Source organism: Eulemur rufifrons, chromosome 6, assembly GCF_041146395.1.
Source record: "Eulemur rufifrons isolate Redbay chromosome 6, OSU_ERuf_1, whole genome shotgun sequence".
NCBI classification, from domain to species: Eukaryota; Metazoa; Chordata; class Mammalia; order Primates; family Lemuridae; genus Eulemur; species Eulemur rufifrons.
The window spans coordinates 49,880,991-49,902,433 of record NC_090988.1 but is presented as its reverse complement, the minus strand read 5'-3'; the positions used below and the strand labels follow the sequence as shown (position 1 = coordinate 49,902,433).

Below are 21,443 nucleotides of genomic sequence, written 5' to 3'. Positions count from 1 at the left end.
CAACATTCAGGATTATGGTGTTCGGGACTGGGTCCTTCAGGATCATAACTGGCTCCCCTTTTTGGGGTACAAAACATTATACCCTAAGTATTCTGTCATGTTATTGTACAATTTTTCATAAAGATCATTACTGACTATAGAATACAGTGTTGTGCCACAATTTATTTAGCTCTTCTCCTATTATTAAGCAGGGTCTAGGTCTCCCATTATGTCTCAGGGTCTAGGTCTGGGCCCCATACCTACTCGGTCACTTGACGATGAGAAATAGTCATACTTCTGTGTTCCTTTTAGGAGTAATCTCATCTCTTTTTCTCACCCATATTTTGCCACTATAGAAAAATAGATTCTTTTCAAAGGACTCCTTGTATTCCTGGGGTTTCACAGAGGCTTGGAAAAGGCAAACAACTTTGGAAAAGGGCATGAAGGAACTTCTTGGGGTGATAGAAATGTTCTACTATGTTGCTTGCGGTAGTGGTTACACGAGTATATACATTTGAAAGAATTTATCTAGCTTAACAAGGACTGTTTAAATACCAACTCAACTAAGTGTACACACCCACCTTCACATGTATACAAACACACCACCTGCAAAACCCAACGTAGAACATTTAGCACAAGCTACACATCTTACATTAGAAAATCATTTTTGACTTCCCCATTTATTCTGACTTTGGTCAAATATCATTAATCACATTGAAGACTCTGAACATTTAGAATTAAAGCCAAGATAAAGGTTTATCAAGTGAGAAGTGTTCTCTTATATTCTAAGACTAAATTTATAATAAAACTCTGCTGCAGAAGCTGAATGCTACTGAACTAGTTTAACTGGCTTTTTATTTTTTATTTTTTTAAGGTTTTAAAGATTTCTCTTTGAAAATACATTCAACTTCACTCACAAAACACTAAAGCAATATATTACAAGGATTAATTACATGGTTATGGATTATAATAAACTAAGCATGCATTCATAAAACTGAAAAAATATAAAGAAACACACTGAAAAAAGCAGTGTAAAAATAGACAACTCATATAATTAAATAAAAATTACAAAGAGCCTGAGCCAATTAATGGTTGATAACAATGTCATTCAAAAATGCCTTTAGATTTCAATAAAATCCACTGCTTATTTCTGCATGCCTAGTCTGTGAAGAAACTGAAGTTGTAGAGTAGATAATAGGAATTATCATGCCAAGTTAATTTTATACCACAAAAATGCAAGTTTGCTATACTTAAAAGTATCTTATTGTTAATGCTACAATAAGTTGCTCCTCAGTAAAAAACACTAATCAGATAACAAGAAGGGCATAAGATAGGATATGTACTAGCACTCTGGGAGGCCAAGGCGGGAGAATCGCTTGAGCTCCAGAGTTCGAGACCAGCCTGAGCAAGAGTGAGACCCTGTCTCTACTGAAAATACAAAGAAATTAGCCAAACAACTAAAAATAGAAAAAAATTAGCTGGGCATGGTGGTGCGTGACTGTAGTCCCAGCTACCCGGGAGGCTGAGGCAGGAGGATCGCTTGAGCCCAGGAGTTTGAGGTTGCTATGAGCTAGGCTGATGCCACAGCACTCTAGCCCAGGCAACAGAGTGAGACTCTGTCTCAGGAAAAAAAAAAAAAAGAGATAGGATATGTAACAATTATACCATTCATATACTGACTTTCAGTACCCTGGTTATATTTTGATTTTTAATAAAGATGAATTTCAAAGGCCTCCATGGGAGGCAAAATATAGAAAAATTATGGTGCCCTTAATTAGTTTCTAACTCAGCAAAACTAAATAGCTTCTTGGGTGTCAATTTTATGTGCATATATTATCTATTTAGTATGAAAAGCTAGCAAGTTGGTCTTTTTAAAAGCAATGAAATCAACACTTTAACAAAATAAAATGAGCACTTTAAGAAAATAATATAAAAGTTCATACAAGTCCTTTGTTAATCAAATTATATAAAACATTTAAAATCCTTGGGATTCTAATTAAAATGATTATCCAATCTGATCTAATTATATGATGAAAAGAATTCTCCAAAAATTTACAAACTCAAATATCTATAAAAGTTAACATTTCTTTAGAGACAAATATAATGAATTATATGCAGTGTACATAATTTCTCCATTGCTAAGTGGTTGCATAAGACCATGTTTTTCAATTACGGCCTTAAACACTGCTAGCTCCATGAAAGTACATTCTTAGCATCACAATCACAAACATAATGGATCCAAACCAACCTTGATGAGAAGTAGTTGACACCGAAGATAAGCAGCAGAGAAGTCAGCTACTCCTGCCAATTCAGACTGAAGTTCTCCAAGTCTTTGCAGATCCCTACAGTAAATAAAACCCCAAGCCAAACAGAATAAAGATAATGCCACCAACATAAAGGTCATGTCAAAGGCATTTTACCATTTTACACCTAATAAATTGGTTATAAATTTTTAAATGACAACACCAAATGATGGAGTGGTTATAATGAAACTGGTTTACTCACACTCTGATAGCAGTTTAAGGTGATAAAACCATTTTGGAAAACAAAACTGCACTATGTTATAAAAGCCACATACACATGGTATGAAGGTATGAAGAAGCTTTATACTGAAAAGTAATCCTGAGGGAAACAGTCAACAGAAATGAAATGCTTTATGTACCGTAATATTCATTGTTATGTGGACTATTATAGTGAAACTTTCTAACTACTTGAATATCCAATGGTAGAATTGTTAAACAAATTAGGATACAGCCAGTCAATGAAATATACTTCAGCCAATAAAATAAAAACGGTAATAATGTGTATGATCTCAATGTGCTTTTTTAGTGCCTTCTCCCAACTATGCTTTATTTTCCAAGTATTTTATACAATGAACAAGTATTTTTTGTATCAGAAAAAAATATTTTTTTAAAAAGGTATTCTGGAGGACACTATTGGTTGCTTACCCAATTAGCCATTCTCCACTTCTTCATTACTAACTGAACTGACTTTGTTCAAGGGAACACATCCCCAAACCCAATTCCAGGTAGAATCTGATTGAATTAAGCCAATTAGTATATGTTGTCCCTCTGGATACGTGACCTGAGCTGGCCTCATCAGTCCAAATCAAAGCCTTTATATACCATGCTTGGAGCAGGTTGGTGTGTCTGTCTGCTGTTTCTGTCTCTCACAGGACTGAGCAAGAATGCTTATAGCCACTGGCAGTTATACTGCAATGCTAATGAAAAAAAGCCTTAGGATAAGGCCAATGCTGAAGACAAGAAAAATCCAAAGAGAGAGAGAGAAAGAAACTGGGTCCTTTAACAATATAAATAAGATACTTCATCATACTATATCTTCAATTTCTGGTCATGTGAGGAAATGTCTTAGTCCATTTGGCTGCTATAACAAAATACTATAGACTGGGTGGCTTATCAACAACAGAAATTTATTTCTCATAGTTCTGTAGGCTGGGAAGTCCAAGGAGTCCAGTGAGAGCCTGTTTCCTCACAAACATCATGGGAACCTGTGGCCTTCTGATTTCAAGATTGTTCTTTTTTAAGCACCAAAGGGGGCAAGAAAAGCTTCATCTTTCTCTGCTGCACCCCTTTTAATAAAAGGATCTGTTCTGTAAAATTTGGATTCAGCCAAAAGGCTGCACTTATGGACCTCAAAGGCCATAGGTTCCCTAACCCTGCATGCATCTTCATATGGTGGAAAACATGAGAGAGCTCCCTTACACCTCTTTTATGAGAGCACTAGTCCCATTCATGAGGGCTGCACTCTCATGATCCAATCATCTCCCAAAGGCCCCACTTCCTAATACCATTATCTTGCGGGTTAGGATTTCAAAACATGAATTTGGGGGTGAGGGGGAGAAGACATAAACATTCAGATCATAACAGGAAATAAACAGCCATCATAAACTAGTTTAAGGTTTTCTGATACCTAGAATTAAAAGCATACTAATTGGATATAAGTATAGACACAATTGCAACTATATAAAAACATATCTGGCCAGGCATGGTGGCTCACATCTCTAATCCTAGCACTTTGGGAGGCCGAGGCGGGTGGATAGCTTACAGTCAGGAGTTTGAGACCAGTCTAAGCATACAATAAGACCCCATGTCTACAAAAAATAGAAAAATTAGTTGGGCATGGTGGCACATGCCTGTAGTCCCAGCTACTTGGGAGACTGATGTAGGAGGGATCGTTTGAGCCCAGGAATTTGAGGTTGCAGTGAGTGATGATTGATGCCACTGCCCTCAGGCCTGGGTGACAAGAGCAAGACCTTGTCCCTAAAAAAAAAAAATAAGCAGCAAATATAGGACATGAATCTGTTGACTTCAAAAGTATTTTTATAAACCATATCCTATTGTATCTCATTTATTTATTTGCTGTTAAATTCTTCTCATTTGTCTATGAACTACATCAAATACAGATGACACCAAAACTGATTTAAAACCAGATACACTGAGCTACATTGTCATAGATGTGATCTGGTGGGGCAAAACAGCTCCTCCCAGGAACACACACTTTAACAATCCTTAGTCCACATGATGGCAATAAATAGTATTTTTAAAATATTAGAGGAAAACATGTTTACATATAATGTGATGTTTTTAAAGTTTACACAATAGACTGAATTAATTTTTTAAATCACTGTTAAAGATAGTCAAAGACTCTGGATGTGCAAATCAAATGTAGTTTAAAATTTCTAAACATCAAATTTACAAATAATGTCTCTTCATAGCTTGGTAGAACAAGGAATTTTAGAATATACACAGGAAGTACACAGTCCTAGTGAATTTTCAAAAACTATCTTCATCTTTGCACCTAGATGATTATAGACCTCTTGAATTATTGGACCAGTTCCCCTACTGTACAAAACACAAGTATTCCTTAGAGACATTGAAAGTTGCATGGCAAAAGAAGGATTTTAAAAAATTCAACCCTGTTCTTTAAGGTTGGGGTATAAAACAATTCCCATAAGAAAAGAAATACATTTATTGACCCCAGATAAATGAAGCCCACTCTGTTTCAGATTAGAATGAGCTGTTTTACTTCAAAAGAACAATCGTCTATTATGGAACATTTCAAAAATGATATGGTTCATGAAAAAATAAGGTATATATCTAGTAACAGCATTTTTGTGGACTTACACAAAAATATAAACTGAAAAATCAGAGGTTATTATTCATCTGAGAAATAGCAGACAAATGACTGCAGCATTCCTTAAAATACAATCCCCTCCTGCCCCCATAGTGAATTTAAAACATGATTACATTTATAAAATTTGGATTGGATTTACTTACAAAATATCAACAGCATGTCTAGTACCTCTGATAAGCAACAGATTTAAATTTTAAAGCAAAATTTCATAAATGTCCAACTATTATCCATGTAATTGCTATTCTCAAAATGCTTTCACATATACCATTACAATAATCTTCACAATAGTCCTACGAGTGACATAGTACCCTTAATTTACAGATGAGGGAGTTGAAGGCCCAAGATCATGCACTTAGGAAGTGATAAAATTAAGACTTAGACCACATCCTCTGGATTTCAAATCTCATATTATGAGATGCTTTACTTTATACCAACTGTTAAACAGAAACAGAGGAGTAAGACCAGATGTAGGGCAAGAAAGACCTAAGCTCTAGTTCAGGAGTTTGCTGTTCCTAGTCCTAGATACACCCTTTTCCCTTCTTCACTTGCCTAACTTCTATTCTTTGTTCAGGTCATTGCTTACATTAGGGGTAGGGAATCTTTTCATGTTGAAAGGCTGCATTAATTTAGCTGTAATCAAATAACGCCGCATTCAAGAAACCATAATTAAATATACTTTAAAATGTACATTATTTTATATAAAAAAAACCCCTAACTACTATGTACTTAATAATTTCAAAAAATGGAAACTATTTGTTAATTTTATTTTATTTTGTCCTCATAAATGGCAGATTAATTGGAGAAAAGGCACACAAATTTTATTAACATATACATGGGGAGAACCACACAGTGAACCCCTATTTGTTCATTTTAAAGTTAGCTAACCTTTTAATGACTTTGTTGTGTCTGCTTTTTGTTGGAAAGTATTTGAATACTTGGTTGCAGCATGAAGGTCTGCAGTTTCAGCTGATCCTCTAGATGGGTGTCAGTCATTTGTGACCTTAAGGGCATCTTGATTTGGGTTAGGTAGGACAATGTAGATTGGTAGCAATAAGCGGCTGAAAAGCAAGAAAGCATTTTTCAGGCAAGTTGATGAAGGTGTGTGTATTCTACTGCATTTTTCCATATTTTACTTGGATCTTTCTTAGCATCAATGACCTTAAAATGTCATCTACTGAGAGCTGAATTAATTCCATCTGTAGTTTTTTAGGTGCCTTGGTGATATCAACTAGGTGAGGCTGAAATGCTAATTTGAATGTGGTGTCATGAGTCTCAAAGTCAGTGAAGCTTTCACTGTATTCTCCAAAGAATAGGTCTATAACAGCTGCATATTCTTCAAATGATTCACATATGTCATCGGGCTCATCAATGACCTTTGCTAATTGGGAAAATGTTCATCCAAAATTTCCTTTAGAAGAAGGAGTGTTTTGGAAAAAAGATAGCTTTTTTTGAAAATGCTTGGATATTTTGCCACATATCATATATACACTTAGTTTTACATTGCAAAGAAATATTCAAGTCGTTTTGATTTGACATGATATCACAAATAAATGCTGCATTCCTACAGAAATCTTCTTTCAACAATGCACATTGCTGATTCTGTTTTTCATAAAATTTAACTATCTGTTCTCACAGAGATAAAATTTTGGCTAACACTTGTCCCTGTGATAGTCAACACACTTTAGAAGACACAGAAAAGCCACATCGAAGACCTCATACTTCAACTTTAGCATGTTACAAAACTGACCATGTCAGGTTGCATTTGCAGGAATATAGTGAACAATACTTATAACTTGTTGCAAAGTGTTACTTAAAATAGTTTTAGGCCCGCGGTGGCTCACGCCTGTAATCCTAGCACTCTGGGAGGCCGAGGCGGGTGGATCGCTCAAGGTCAGGAGTTCGAGACCAGCCTGAGCAAGAGCGAGACCCCGTCTCTACTAAAAATAGAAAGAAATTATCTGGCCAACTAAAAAATATATATAGAAAAAATTAGCCGGGCATGGTGGCACATGCCTGTAGTCCCAGCTACTCGGGAGGCTAAGGCTGTAGGATTGTTTAAGCCCAGGAGTTTGAGGTTGCTGTGAGCCAGGCTGACAACACGGCACTCACTCTAGCCCGGGCAACAAAGCGAGACTCTGTCTCAAAAAAAAAAAAAAAAGATGTAAAGCACTTAAAACAGTGGGTACACAGTAGGCATTTGATAGATAACAGTTGTTCTTTTTTTCTTTTTCTTTTTTCTTTGAGACAAAGTCTCGCTCTGTTACCTGGGCTAGAGTGCCGTGGCATTAGCCTAACTCACAGCAACCTCAAACCCCTGGGCTTAAGCAATCCTTCTGCCTCAGCCTCCCGAGTAGCTGGGACTACAGGCATGTGCCACCATGCCCGGCTAATTTTTTTTCTATATGTGTTTTTAGCTATTCAGATAATTTCTTTCTATTTTTAGTAGAAACGGGGTCTCGCTCTTCCTCAGGCTGGTCTCAAACTCCTGACCTCGAGCTATCCTCCCGCCTTGGCCTCCCAGAGTGCTAGGATTACAGGCGTGAGCCACCGCGCCCGGCCAATAGCTCTTCTTATAATCAAGGAGGACAGAGCTTTACAAAACATCAAATCTACATATCTAGATGTGAAGTGTGGCCAGAAGAAAAGGCCATCTATACAAATCTTAAAGGTCTTCATTCCTGGTTAGGCCATCATAACTATAATTTTCAAAAAGTATTTCCTGAGTGGTAAGGCGAAGTAGTTATGTCAAGTCCCAGAAACAAACAAATATCTCCCCAGCACTCTGAATGAACTACAGCAGACTTTCCATAGGTAAGATCTTGGTTTGGTTAAATGGCTTCTTGGAGTACAATAAAGTGCAATGTGTTTGTCAGTGAAGTTTGTTTGTTTTACACAAAAACCAAGAAACATGTGGCCTCAGTCCTAATCAGAGAACCTTTTGTGTGAAACCCCGATTAACATTTAATTCACTTTACAATAAATACGGAAACTGTAAGTTGTAAAGAAAACCAAGGATCATCTGATCTAATCTCACTTGATACAGAAATCTTCACTGCTACATATCACAGAGCATCAGTTTTAGAGTCAGGCAAAGCTAGATTCAAATTCCGGTTCTGCCACTTCCTAGCAAATTGCTACATGTTTGCAAAAATGTTTCAAAAGCATAGTGTGTCCTCAGTAGGTATTGCTCCATCTGCTTTCCTGTCCAGATCTTTCACCATCCTGTCTATCCTCCTAAGAATGCACTTAAGCTAGAAACATGGAACCTACGACTGACCACAGCACTAGAACAGTGATCTGGCCAGGCCAAAGTCCAGCAGCACTATCACCTCTGAAACCCAGACTATGAAGGCAACTCAAACCAACGGGTGTCTACTGAGTACCTTCTAACAGCCAGCACTGCAGCTAATGACCAAATTGGCTTGCTTTTGTGCATTTTGCACTTGCTATAGTGCTAACACGATACAGTTGTCAAGGACAAAACCTGAATGTTTATTTAGACGGGGATGAGTCTGGAAGTGGAGCTTATTTTACTGGGCTCTGGGTCAACAACCTCATTTAGTGGCCTCCCAAGGTAAGCACTTTGGTGAGAGAGAAAAGTAAGAAATGTGATTGAGACATCACTTCACAAGAGGTATGGAGAGGACTGGAACCTTGGCTTACAGAGCTGTGGACTGCCCAGAGCTTATAGCAGGGTCAGCAAACTTTTTCTATAAAAATTCAGATAGTAAATATTTTAGGTTTTACATGCCACGTCAGCTCTGTGGCAACTACTTGACTCTGCTATTGTAGCATAAAAGCAACCATAAACAATACCTACATGAATGAGTATGGCTGTGTTTCAGTTAAATTTTATTTACAAAAGCAGGCCAATAGGCCGGACTTGGTCCACAGGCTGTAGTTTAAACCCCTAGTTTAAAGCATTGTTCCTGGCACATTGCTAGCACTCAATAAACATCAAGTGTATGACTCAATGTACAGCAAGCACGAGAACAAACTGTCATGCTAAAATCATTTCAACTTTTAAAAAAATATTTTCTTTCCCCTGTCTTTTATTGTAGGTGATTACAGACACGGTATTCAGGTGAGCAGTCAGCCACTTAGAATATCACTTTGCCTTAGCCTGTGCAGCCAATGCAGCTTCTTCACACCACATAGCTTTCTTTGCCATGTTCCAACTTGTTAATATTCATGTCATTCTGCATCCCTTTTGGCTGATGCTTTCACTGCAAAACAGGCAGTATGTGTGAGTCCAATCATTATGTAACAAGCTTTCACTCAAGCTTTGTTTCTTGAAGCATCTCTCATTTCTGGCATGATCGCCTCCATTGATTTGAAACACCCAGTCCATAGCAGAATTGCGAAGGCCTGTGCTCGCCAGGGACCTTGTCAATCTTTCCTGCTTGTGGTGCAGAGCCCTTCTGCGGGCCCCTACTACTGGAGTAGCTGAGGAGAACCCCAGGGCAAGAGCTGCTGTGAGCCTCTACGTGGCTTCTGGAGGCTTCACTGGGGTACAGTACACTATGTGCCCCAGGTGGAGGTATAGGAGGCCCCCGCTGGCCACATGCTTCATGCTCCCCGTCTCTGTGACCGCAACCATGTGCCCAGCATTCTCCGCATAGCCCGTCCAGCCCTGGCCTTTGGCACCCCCAGGGGAGCCCATGACACCCTCAACTTTTTTACAGGGGTACTAGATTACCACAACACCCATTTAACTCTCTCCCAGTTCCTCATTCCTAGCCCTGTACCCAGCTAGTCACCAAGTTCTGTAGATAGGTAAAGTGGAGCTCAGAGCAGTTTGGCACTTATGACATTTACTGTGGATTTGGCTCACTCACACACGGTATTCCAAACTTCATCTACTGTATCTTCCCAGACTGCATGGTCGCAGTTAAAAATTGCATTTCTCAGATTTCCTTGAGCTAGGTTCCAGAAGTCAGTCAGGATCTGCCAGTCACACACATTCTCTTGAGTTGTACATAAGGAATGAAGTGGGGAAAGAGGCACAGTTCACGACATGGTTCTGGAGCCAGTAGCTCTATCCATGTTATCCTGACCCAACAGGCAGTTTCTTGATTGCGGCGGGAACAGCAGCCCCCTTGGTGGCCCATTCATTGTGTGGGTCTGGAATTCATTCCTGGATATTCAACCTTATCTGTTTCTTTAGCCTTCCCAACAGTTCTATGAGCCCTGTAACATCCTGTAGTAAATTTCTTTCTGCTTGGTTAAAAGCATATTTTGTTTTCTACAAATGAATGCTGAGCAATAAACTTGACTAAGACCAATGGGGGTACATTTTGAGACATGTGTCGTAAGGCGATTTTCATGTGCAAACATCAGTGTCCCTACACAAGCTTAGATAGTATAACAGATATGGCCATGTGACTTAAGCTCTAGTCAATGGGATCCAAGTAAAATTAGAGTGTACAACTTTTGGGAAGTGTCTTAAAAGGGTGCATAGTAGAAATGATGCCTTTCTCTTGCCCTTTCCCTGTTCCCACAGGCTAGAATACAGAGGGGATAGTTAGATTTTGAATTGTTTTGTGTGAGGATATGAAGCCACTTGATGCAGATGGAGACTCAAGAAAGAGCCTACACCCCTGATAGTCATCTCAGCCCCATCCTGCCTATGAGAGACAGTTAAACTTTCCTCCTGTTTAAGCTGCTGTTACCCTGCATTTCTGTCACCCATCTTAACTAATATATTATACAAGAAAGAAAAACTAAAAATAGCTTCTTTGTAACTATTTCTATTGTGTACTAATGATCAATCGAGTCATGAATGCAAAGAGCTTTTTTAAAAAATATGCTTAAACCACAATCTAATCCAAATATAAACAGAACATAAAACCACGTGTCAGTGTAGGCCAGCAGAGTCAGAAAATCAAGCCTAATAGCCAACACCAGAATTCACCAGTCAAGCTGAGCAAAACAACAAAGGTAACTCTGTCAGAGGAGATGGACGATCACCTTACCTAATGGTGAATTCTAGCAGCTCCTGGGCTCCCTGAGGGTCCAGGTGCTGAAGACTATACACTCTCTCAAGGCTCTGCTGTAGGAACTGCTGGGAAGGATCCTCATGGGGCGTGATGTTGGGAGAAACGGCTGAAGACACCAGTTTTCTACCTGGTAACTAAGCAAACACAGTGGGATTATAGTACCATCAAGTTCTGTGGCTCAGCTTTTGGTAACACACTCACAAAAAAAAACAGAAAAATGTGAGTCAAACAAAACAGGAAAAAAGCTTAGGAGAGGGTCTGTAAATAACCTTTCTCCCCTTCCCCAGCTATAGAGGGAGAGAGAGAAAGAAAGAGGAAATGCAGCCATGGTCTATCTCAATACAGCCCCAATGCCAGGAGAAAAATAAAAAAGAATAGTAGAGGCCGGGCGCGGTGGCTCACGCCTGTAATCCTAGCTCTCTGGGAGGCCGAGGTGGGCGGATCGTTTGAGCTCAGGAGTTCGAGACCAGCCTGAGCAAGAGCAAGACCCCATCTCTACTAAAAATAGAAAGAATTATATGGACAGCTAAAAATATATATATAGAAAAAATTAGCCGGGCATGGTGGTGCATGCCTGTAGTCCCAGCTACTCGGGAGGCTGAGACAGGAGGATCGCTTGAGCCCAGGAGTTTGAGGTTGCTGTGAGCTAGACTGACGCCACGGCACTCACTCTAGCCCGGGCAACAGAGTGAGACTCTGTCTCAAAAAAAAAAAAAAAAAAAAAAAAAGAATAGTATAGTATTGTTTTCTGTTGCCAACAGAAATAAATGGGCTAACCATAGGAATGGTACTAAAACTTAAGCTACGTTACATTTATTTTTAAACTTTATCTTTCACTTGATGTTTATACAGCATACTATAAAATGTTTTATATGAGGATAATTATAATCCCTTTCTTACTGTTAAAAGTAGATATCTTTTAAGAAAGGGATGCAGAGGGGATAGCAAAGAGGATTTCATTTTTCACTTTTTATCTTCTCTAAAGTTTAAATTTTCTAACCATATATATATTATAAATAAAGTCATTTGGAGTTACTCAGTTAGGGATGAGTTAATACAAATAGAGAGCTTAGAAGAGTGCTGGGCACAAAGCATTCACTAAGTGTTTGCTATGATTACTATGCTCCATTTAAAAAATTTCTTCTTTCTATATATCTCTAGGTTTTAAAAATAATAAAAAGTTTATTAAAAAATAAACACGTTGAGAATCATGGTTTTACATAATTGTTAATATATAACAATTGATTCTCTGGTCTAAAATATTATCTATTATTCCACATTCCTTTTCCTTGCCATATACTACATAATCAATAACCCAGGGGCCGGGCGCGGTGGCTCACGCCTGTAATCCTAGCACTCTGGGAGGCCGAGGTGGGCGGATCGTTTGAGCTCAGGAGTTCAAGACCAGCCTGAGCAAGAGCGAGACCCCATCTCTACTAAAAATAGAAAGAAATTATATGGACAGCTAAAAATATATATAGAAAAAATTAGCCGGGCATGGTGGCGCATGCCTGTAGTCCCAGCTACTCGGGAGGCTGAGACAGGAGGATCGCTTGAGCCCAGGAGTTTGAGGTTGCTGTGAGCTAGGCTGACGCCACGGCACTCACTCTAGCCCGGGCAACAGAGTGAGACTCTGTCTCAAAAAAAAAAAAAAACCCAGGGATACTAAAATGAACCTTCTAAAAGTATAAAACGAAGGGAGAGAACCTAAGAGAGAAAGAGAATGAATGAATGACTTTTCAAAGAATATATATATATATAGTCTACTTTCTGCTATTTAATAACCCAAAATTACCAAAAATCAAAAAACCAGGTGGGGAGCAATAGCTCACGCCTGTGCTCCTAGCACTTTGGGAGGCCAAGGCAGGGGGACTGATTGACCTCTGGAGTTTGAGACCAGTCTGAGCAAGAGAGAGATCCCACCTCTAAAAAAAAAAAAAAAATAGAAAAATTAGCCGGGCATGCTGGCACATGCCTGTAGTCCCACCTACCTGGAGGCCGAGGCAGGATTGCTAGAGCCCAGGAGTTTGAGGTTGCCAGTGAGCTATAATGATGCCACTGCACTCTAGCCAGGGGTAACAGAATAAGACTCAGTCTAAAAAAAAGAAACCCCAAAAGCAAGGACAAGAGATGTTTTCAACATACCCTCAAGGCAGGAACAAGATGAGAAAGACTGTCTCTGAGGTAGGCATAGTGTCTGAAGGTGTGATCTGAGAACAATGCTGGCATTGTTGGACAGGTTTTAGCAGCATTGAAAATAAGAACCAAAACTGCAATATCTGATAGGTCAGTGGGTTAAGTAAACTTGGAAGTATAAAAGGTTGAGCTTGGCCAGAATCTGGTGCCCTCTCTTCCCACCCTCAAATTCCCAACAAGGGACTATGATTTTTTTTTTTTTCTTAAGAACCCAGAGAAAAGCAATGGTTTTCTAATAATCAAAGAAATGCAAATTCAAACAACAGATACATTCCCCTACTCCACCCACACCCCCAATTAATAAAGGTTTTTAAAAATAATGCCGGATGTTGCTGAGAATACCAACAAACAGAAACTCTTGGTACATTGCCTATTAAAGTACATACTAGCACAATCCCTTTGGATAATAATTTGGTACCAGGCAGTAAGAGCCCTGTGCCTATTGAGTAATTCCACATCTCAAAATCTATTCTAAGTAAATAACTTAATATCACAGAATCATTTATAAATGCAAAAACAGTAGTTCCTCCTTATCCTCAAGGGATATGTTCCAAGGCCTCAAGTGGATTCCTGAAACCACAGATAATTCCAAACCCGAATGCCATCAATCAGAACACGTTTCTGATCAGGTCTTCCATCCACATATTTAATGCCTTTTCCACCTTAACTAAAGGCACTTATAGAGCACTGTGGCTCTAAGTTTTGCAGCTTGAGGTGCAACAGCAAAAACTAGCACGAATTTCTTGTTCCTTCTTCACAATTTTACAGATAGATTTATTCTTACTATATATCCTAGCAATCTCAGCATATGATTTTTTTTTTATCTTTCTTTATTGAGAACTTTCACCTTTTCACTCAAAGGAAGCGTTTACAGCTTCTCTTTGGTAGATCCAAACTGCCAGTATCACCATCACTCCTGAGCTCTGAGGCCATTTATAAACTAAAATAAGGGTTCCTTGAACACAGGCACTGTGATACCTCAACAATCAATCTGATAACCCAGATGGTTACTAGGTGACTAATGGACAGGGAGTATGTACAGCGTGAATGTGCTGGACAAGGGGATGATTCACATCTGAGTGGGATGGAGAGGGACGATGCGTGATTTTATCACACTTCTTAGAATAGCATGCAAACTTATGAATTATTTCCAGAATATTCCATTTAGTATTTTCAGGCCACATTTGACCTCAAGTAACAGAAACCGTGGAAAGCGAAATCGCAGATAAAGAGAGACTACTGTAATCAGAAATAACCTAAATGTCCAAAAAGAAGAAAATGATTTAACAACTATGTTTCACCTACTTGATAGAACGCATCACACAATCATTAAAAATATTTATAAGGCCGGGCGCGGTGGCTCACGCCTATAATCCTAGCACTCTGGGAGGCCGAGGCGGGTGGATCGCTCGAGGTCAGGAGTTCGAGACCAGCCTGAGCAAGAGCGAGACCCCATCTCTACTAAAAACAGAAATAAATTATCTGGCCAACTAAAAATATATATAGAAAAAATTAGCCGGGCATGGTGGCACATGCCTGTAGTCCCAGCTACTCGGGAGGCTGAGGCAGTAGGATTGCTTAAGTCCAGGAGTTTGAGGTTGCTGTGAGCTGGCTGACGCCACGGCACTCACTCTAGCCCAGGCAACAGAGCGAGACTCTGTCTCAAAAAATAAAAAAAATAAAAAAAAATAAAAAATTTATAAAGAATTTAATATTGCTGCACGATGACATGCAAATTTGTGAAGTATTCCATATTTTAAAATAAATAAATACCTAGCAGTCTGGGAAGCCGAAGCACGAGGATTGTTTGAGCTCAGGAGTTCAAGACCAGCCTGAGCAAGAGCGAGACCCCGTCTCTACTAAAAATAGAAAGAAATTATCTGGCCAACTAAAATATATATAGAAAAAAAAAATTAGCCGGACATGGTGGCACATGCCTGTAGTCCCAGTTACTGAGGAGGCTGAGGCAGTAGGATTCCTTGAGCCCAGGAGTTTGAGGTTGCTGTGAGAGAGGATGACGCCAAGGCACTCTAGCCCGGGCAACAGAGTGAGACTCTGTCTCAAAAAATAAATAAATAAATAAATAAATTTTAAGAAAAGAATTTAATATTGTATCATAAGCATTTTTCATTATAAAGTGAAAAGAACAGAGTCTAAAACATATAGAGGATATGATAGCAGCTATTATCAAATATTTGTTGATGAAATAAACTATGTTAAAAAATAAAATAACAGTAGCAAAATTCCAACCTCATGGTTTTTTAAAAATGAGAAAGAAATCCACCAAAATATTAACAGATTACTTTGGCTAGTAAGACTTTAGGTGTTTATAAATATAAAGTTTCTTCTTTCTACTCTTCGGATTTTCTATGTATATTAATTTTCTATATATATATATAAAACATATATATATGTTATATCTATATATAACAGATAGAATATCAGAAATTAAAAGATAAATATGCCTTCTAACAATCTTCCACACGTTTCCCTATGGCAGAGTCTAATACCTGCTACCCAGTATTTATCCCTTCCTTTCTCTAAATATTCTATTTGTTACTAATACAATATTGATTTTATTCCAGATATCTTCTAATTTCCTGCCTAGAACCTAGACCCGATGATTAGAGCTCTAGCAACAACCTTGGACAACCAAAAATGGCAGAACAGAAAAACAAGAGGAGCTTCGATCACCGAGAATGATGTGGAGCTGCTATACCAGCACTGGCTTGCTTACCTTTAGACTTCTCTTATATTGGAGAAAAATAAAAATCTTAATTTGTTTACATTACATTTGGGCACAATCTCTATTACTCACAGCCAAATATAATTCATAAATACAATCCTCCAACTACCCAGAAAAACATCTTAACAAAATTGGCTTCCAAAAATGTTTTTTTTTTTTATGTGAAAGGACCTTCAGATTTCATAAAATTTCAATATGCCTTCTGAGATTAGTAATAAGACTTAGCATACAAACACATCTCTGATAAGTTGAATTTCAAATAGTTATACTACACCATTAAAGGTAAGATCTGGGATGTGTCTTTCGTAGAGGTAAACATGAAGTCAGGCATTTCTTAGTACATCAATTACACAAATCTTTAAAAAAAAATTCTGAAAGCACTGTGAAAGTAAAAAAACAGAATTAAAAGATGGTAGGGGAAAGGAGGAATAGGGAGAGATTTGTTAAAGGGTACAAAATTACAGCTAGATAGGAAGAATAAGTTTTGGTGTTCTACAGCACTGTAGGATGACTGTAGTCAACAATAATATTAAATATACAGTTTCAAATAGCTAGAAAAAGGATACTGAATGTTCCCAACACAAAAAAATGATGGAGATACTAATTATCCTGATCTGCACACTATACATAACAAAACATGATACATACATATGTATCAAAACATCACTATGTACCCCAAAAACGTGTATAATTATTATGTGCCAATTAAAAAAATAAATTCTTTTTTTTAAAAAAAGGAGAATTAAGGGAGAATATAATGGTCACTTTATTACAACAACCAATTGGCTGATCCCTATGTTTCAATAAATACCCCTCAACCTCACCGAGGATCTGCCCACGGAGCAAATGAACCCTGGGAGAGCGTGGATATGGTGATGTAAATGCAGTCCCCTTACTGGAAAACAATTCAATTGCATGGCATGCTGCACAGGCTATCACAAACCTACTGAACTTGTATCAGAGGCAGAGACTCAGGCATCCTAGCTCAGCCCATACCTCCTTCAGGCTGCAGATCAAATTAAACACTATCTAAGACATAAGGGAGAGAACACAGGCTTTAAAACCACAGATGTCTGGCTCTGAATCCCAGATCTGCTGCTTGGAGAGTTACTTAAACTCCAAGACTCAGTTTGATCTTCTGTAAAGTAGAAATAATACCTCCTTCCAGAGTTGTTTAGAAGATCTGTGATAAACTGTATAATGCTTTTACAGTTGGCTCCCCATATCCATGGGTTCTGCTTCCATAGATTCAACCAACTGTTGATGGAAAATATTAAAAAAAAAAAAAAGGAGGGGAGGGATGGTTACATCTGTACTGAACATACAGAGTTTTTCTTTTCTTGTCATTGTTTCCTAAACAATACTGTATAACAACCATTTACATAACATTTATAATGTATTAGGTATTATACATAATCTACAGATGATTTAAAGTATATGGGAGAGGGGCCAGGCGTTGGTAGCTCGGGCCTGTAATCCCAGCAACTCAAGAGGGCTGAGGCGGGAGGATCACTTGAGGCCAAGAGTTGGAGACCACCCTGAGCAACATGGCAAGATCCCATCTCTAAAGAAATGCAAAAACATTAGCTGGGCATGGTGGCATACACCTGTAGGCCCAGCTACTTGGGAGGCTGAGGCAGGAGGATCACTTAAGCTCAGGAGTTAAAGGCTGCAGTGAGCTATAATTGCACCACTGCACAACAGCCTGGGCAACAAAGCAAGACTCTATTTCTAAAAAATATAAATAAATGAATAAAGTATATGGGAAGATGTGCATAGGTTATATGTAATTAATACACCATCTTATATGAGGGACTTGAGCATCCGTGGATTTCAGTAGCCAAGGAAGTCCTGGAAACAATCCCCCACAGATACTGAGGGACAACTGTAAACAGTATGTACAATATAGTAAGTGTTAAATAAATGTCAAAAATAATTATTAGTATTAAATTCTTGTAAAAACAAAAATGAAAGCTGAAAATAACAACCATCAGACTCCCTCAAGACATACTCTTTTACTTAATGGATATGAAAAAAATAAAACTCAGACCACTCTAGCTACACGCAGAAGGAGATGCCAAAGTTCCCTGCCAACACAACAGGGCCTGTACAAAGAATAGAGGATACAAGCTGGATCATCCATGTCGGGTTCAGCTGTGTCAAAAAATGGGTGGGTACTCAGAAGCTCTGGCACCAAGGGAAGCACCAGAGTTGGATGCCGACTTCCCAGAAACTTCAAGCACCTGAAACAAACAAAGAAGAACCCACTTCAGTACATTAGTAAGTCCTTTAAAAAGTACTAGGAACTGGCCGGGCGCGGTGGCTCACGCCTGTAATCCTAGCACTCTGGGAGGCCGAGGTGGGCGGATCGTTTGAGCTCAGGAGTTCGAGACCAGCCCGAGCAAGAGCGAGACCCCCATCTCTACTAAAAATAGAAAGAAATTATATGGACAGCTAAAAAATATATATATAGAAAAAAATTAGCCGGGCATGGTGGTGCATGCCTGTAGTCCCAGCTACTCGGGAGGCTGAGACAGTAGGATCGCTTGAGCTCAGGAGTTTGAGGTTGCTGTGAGCTAGGCTGACGCCACGGCACTCACTCTAGCCTGGGCAACAGAGTAAGACTCTGTCTCAAAAAAAAAAAAAAAAAAAAAAAAGTACTAGGAACTGGAATCAGAAAAGCTGATTTGGAATTGGAAATTCTCAACCACACATATTTGCTAACTCTATGACTTCAGATACATCATCTGAAGTGAATTTAGTTAATTCATCTAAAATATTGGTTATTATAAACATAAAAGAGCTGGTTATTTAACCAACAGAGATTTCCCCCATTTTTCTTACCAAGACAGCCCTGGTTTGGCTCAGGTATCAGGCAGGCAGCAAAGTGCTCAGAGAAGGCAGACCCAGACCAAAGGCTGAACAACTAGTGGTCTAAACCAGTGGTCCCCAACCTTTATGACACCAGGGACAGGTTTCAGGGAGGACAGTTTCCCACGGATAGGGTTGCGAGGTGAGGTAGAGCTCAGATGGTGATGTGTGGCCCTGTTTTCCTAACAGGCCATGGGCTGGTAACCAGGCAGGTCTAAACCCATCCTGGCAATCCCATTCCCATTTTCTAGTTACTGGTTTGCTGGTAGACAAGTAACCCAGTTCTAGTCAACGCAGCAAGAGGGAAAGTCTGCTGGGGAGCTTCTCAAGAATGTTTTTTTTAACCAAATAAGAAAAGAAATGCACGAAAGGGAATGCCCCTCTTTTTGTATCTTTAGATACTGTCTTATGAGGCAGCCATCTTGCATCTATGAGGAGAAAGCTAAAAGAATTTCAGAGAAATCAACCACAGCCCTAACCCGTTAACTTGCTGAATGACCAGTGCTGAAATCAACCTTCTGATTTCTTGTTATATAAAAATTTAGACCTATTGTTTAAGATATTCTTAATCAGGCTGGGCACCTATAATCCTAGCATTCTGGGAACCCAAGGTGGGAGGACTGCTTGAGGCCAGGAGTCTGAGACCAGCCTGAGCAAAAGCAAGACCCCATCTCTACAAAAAAATAGAAAAATTAGCCAGGCATGGTGGCGTGTGCCCATAGTCCCAGCTACTCAGGAGGCTGAGGCTGGAGGATTGCTTGAGCCCAGGCGTTTGAGGTTGCAGTGAGCTATGATGACACCACTGCACTCTAGCCCAGGTGACAGAATGAGACTCTGTCTCAGAAAAAATAAAAAGTAAAAATAAAAAACATATTTTTAATCAGACTGTCTTTTATTTACAAAACCAAAAGCATTCTAACTAATATGCTGGATAAAGTCCTGAAATCAGGGACATAGTCTGAAATTGTGTAGCCTTAGGCAGGTAAGTTTCTTCATCTACAAAATGGTATTAAAAATCATTACTTCATAGAGGTGCTATAAGGATTAAATGAGATAACTAATGCAATGGACTTAGTAAGGTATGTGCTACATATTGAGAACTCAATAAATGTTAGCTAACATGACTACATGAAGGCCCTTTATAAGCAATAAGGAATTACATAAGCGAGAGGTTAATTATATATTTTTATTATTTTTTATTTGTCAAGTTCTGGTTTAGAAGGTGCACTAAATTGAAAAGAAGTATCACAAAGGATATGGGACTTCACCAGGGACTGGAGAATAGGCAGATTGACAAAAGAGAGAGAAAACAAACACCATAAACAAAGTCATGAATACATGGGGTATGAAAGGCATCTCATCTAAAGCACTTGACCTTCTTAGAGAAGTATGCTCTTCCCAGTCTGCTTTTCCTTGTGTGTGGAAAGAACTGAATTCATTGATTTTGTGGCCTCTCTCAGCCCTTTTACTCAATGTGCCTCAGGGCACATTGTAAAGCAGGGGTCCCCAACCTATGGTGGGTTGTATAATTATTTCATTATATATTGCAATATAATAATAATAGAAATAGAGTGCACAATAAATATAATGTGCTTGAATCATCCTGAAATCATCCCCTCCCCGCCCTCCCCCCCCCAACCCTGATCCATAGAAAAACTGTCTTCCATGAAAACAGTCCCTGGAGCCAAAAAAATTGGGGACTGCTGTTGTAAAGGATGCATTTTGGCCTCCAGGTTCCATTCCTTTATTTTTAGCTCTCATTCTATTGAGAACTCAGATAGAGAACACAAGTGCTATGGAGTCCCCTTGGAGACACCTACATTTATGGGCCTCTCTAAAGCTAGACTTCAATTCTGGCTTATTAACATAGTTAATTTTTTACTATCTCATCTACCTCCCTATCTGTGTATTTCCTATGTCTCTCTCTTCCTGATATTTGAAGGCTAGGTCTCAGCCAAATCCATTTTTAAATCTCCACATCACTTAACACAGTGATTGTGTTATAACAAGTGCTCAAGTAATCATTACAAAATGAACTAAAGATACATAAACAGAGAAAACTACCTCCTTCAAAACCTTCATTTATGTATCTATCTTTACCAATATCTTAAAAATATGCTACTGTGACTATACCTTTACTCTTTTATCATACTTTTTTTGGTTGTTATTTCTTTTCTTTTTTCTTTTCTTTTAAGAGATGGAGTCTTGCTCTGTCACCCGGGCTAGAGTACAGTGGTGCAATCATAGCTCACTCAGCCTCCAACTCCTGGGATGCAGCGATCCTCCTGCCTCAGACTCCTGAGTAGCTGGGACTACAGGCACATACCACAGCACCTGGCTAATTTATTTTTTATTTTTTATAGAGATAGGGTCTTGCTATGTTGTTCAGGCTAGTACTGAACTCCTGGCCTCAAGCGATCTTCTTGCCTCAGCCTCCCAAAATGCAGGGATTATAGGCATGAGCCACCATACTCAGCCTTTTCTTGGCACTTCTAAAT

General features: G+C 38.9%; 1 protein-coding gene across 2 annotated transcripts in view; it reads right to left on the bottom strand.

The window, feature by feature from the left end:
* The window catches only part of INTS4 (integrator complex subunit 4), a 96,018-nt gene that overhangs the window by 19,687 nt on the left and 54,888 nt on the right, over positions 1 to 21,443 (bottom strand). For both annotated transcript variants that reach the window (XM_069470982.1, XM_069470981.1), the window contains exons 13-16: positions 18,202 to 18,317; positions 13,278 to 13,411; positions 11,109 to 11,266; positions 2,228 to 2,321 (exon numbers count right to left, since the gene is read on the bottom strand). In XM_069470982.1, the coding sequence (XP_069327083.1) occupies positions 2,228 to 2,321; positions 11,109 to 11,266; positions 13,278 to 13,411; positions 18,202 to 18,317 (502 nt within the window). The remainder of the gene's footprint in view (positions 1 to 2,227; positions 2,322 to 11,108; positions 11,267 to 13,277; positions 13,412 to 18,201; positions 18,318 to 21,443) is intronic.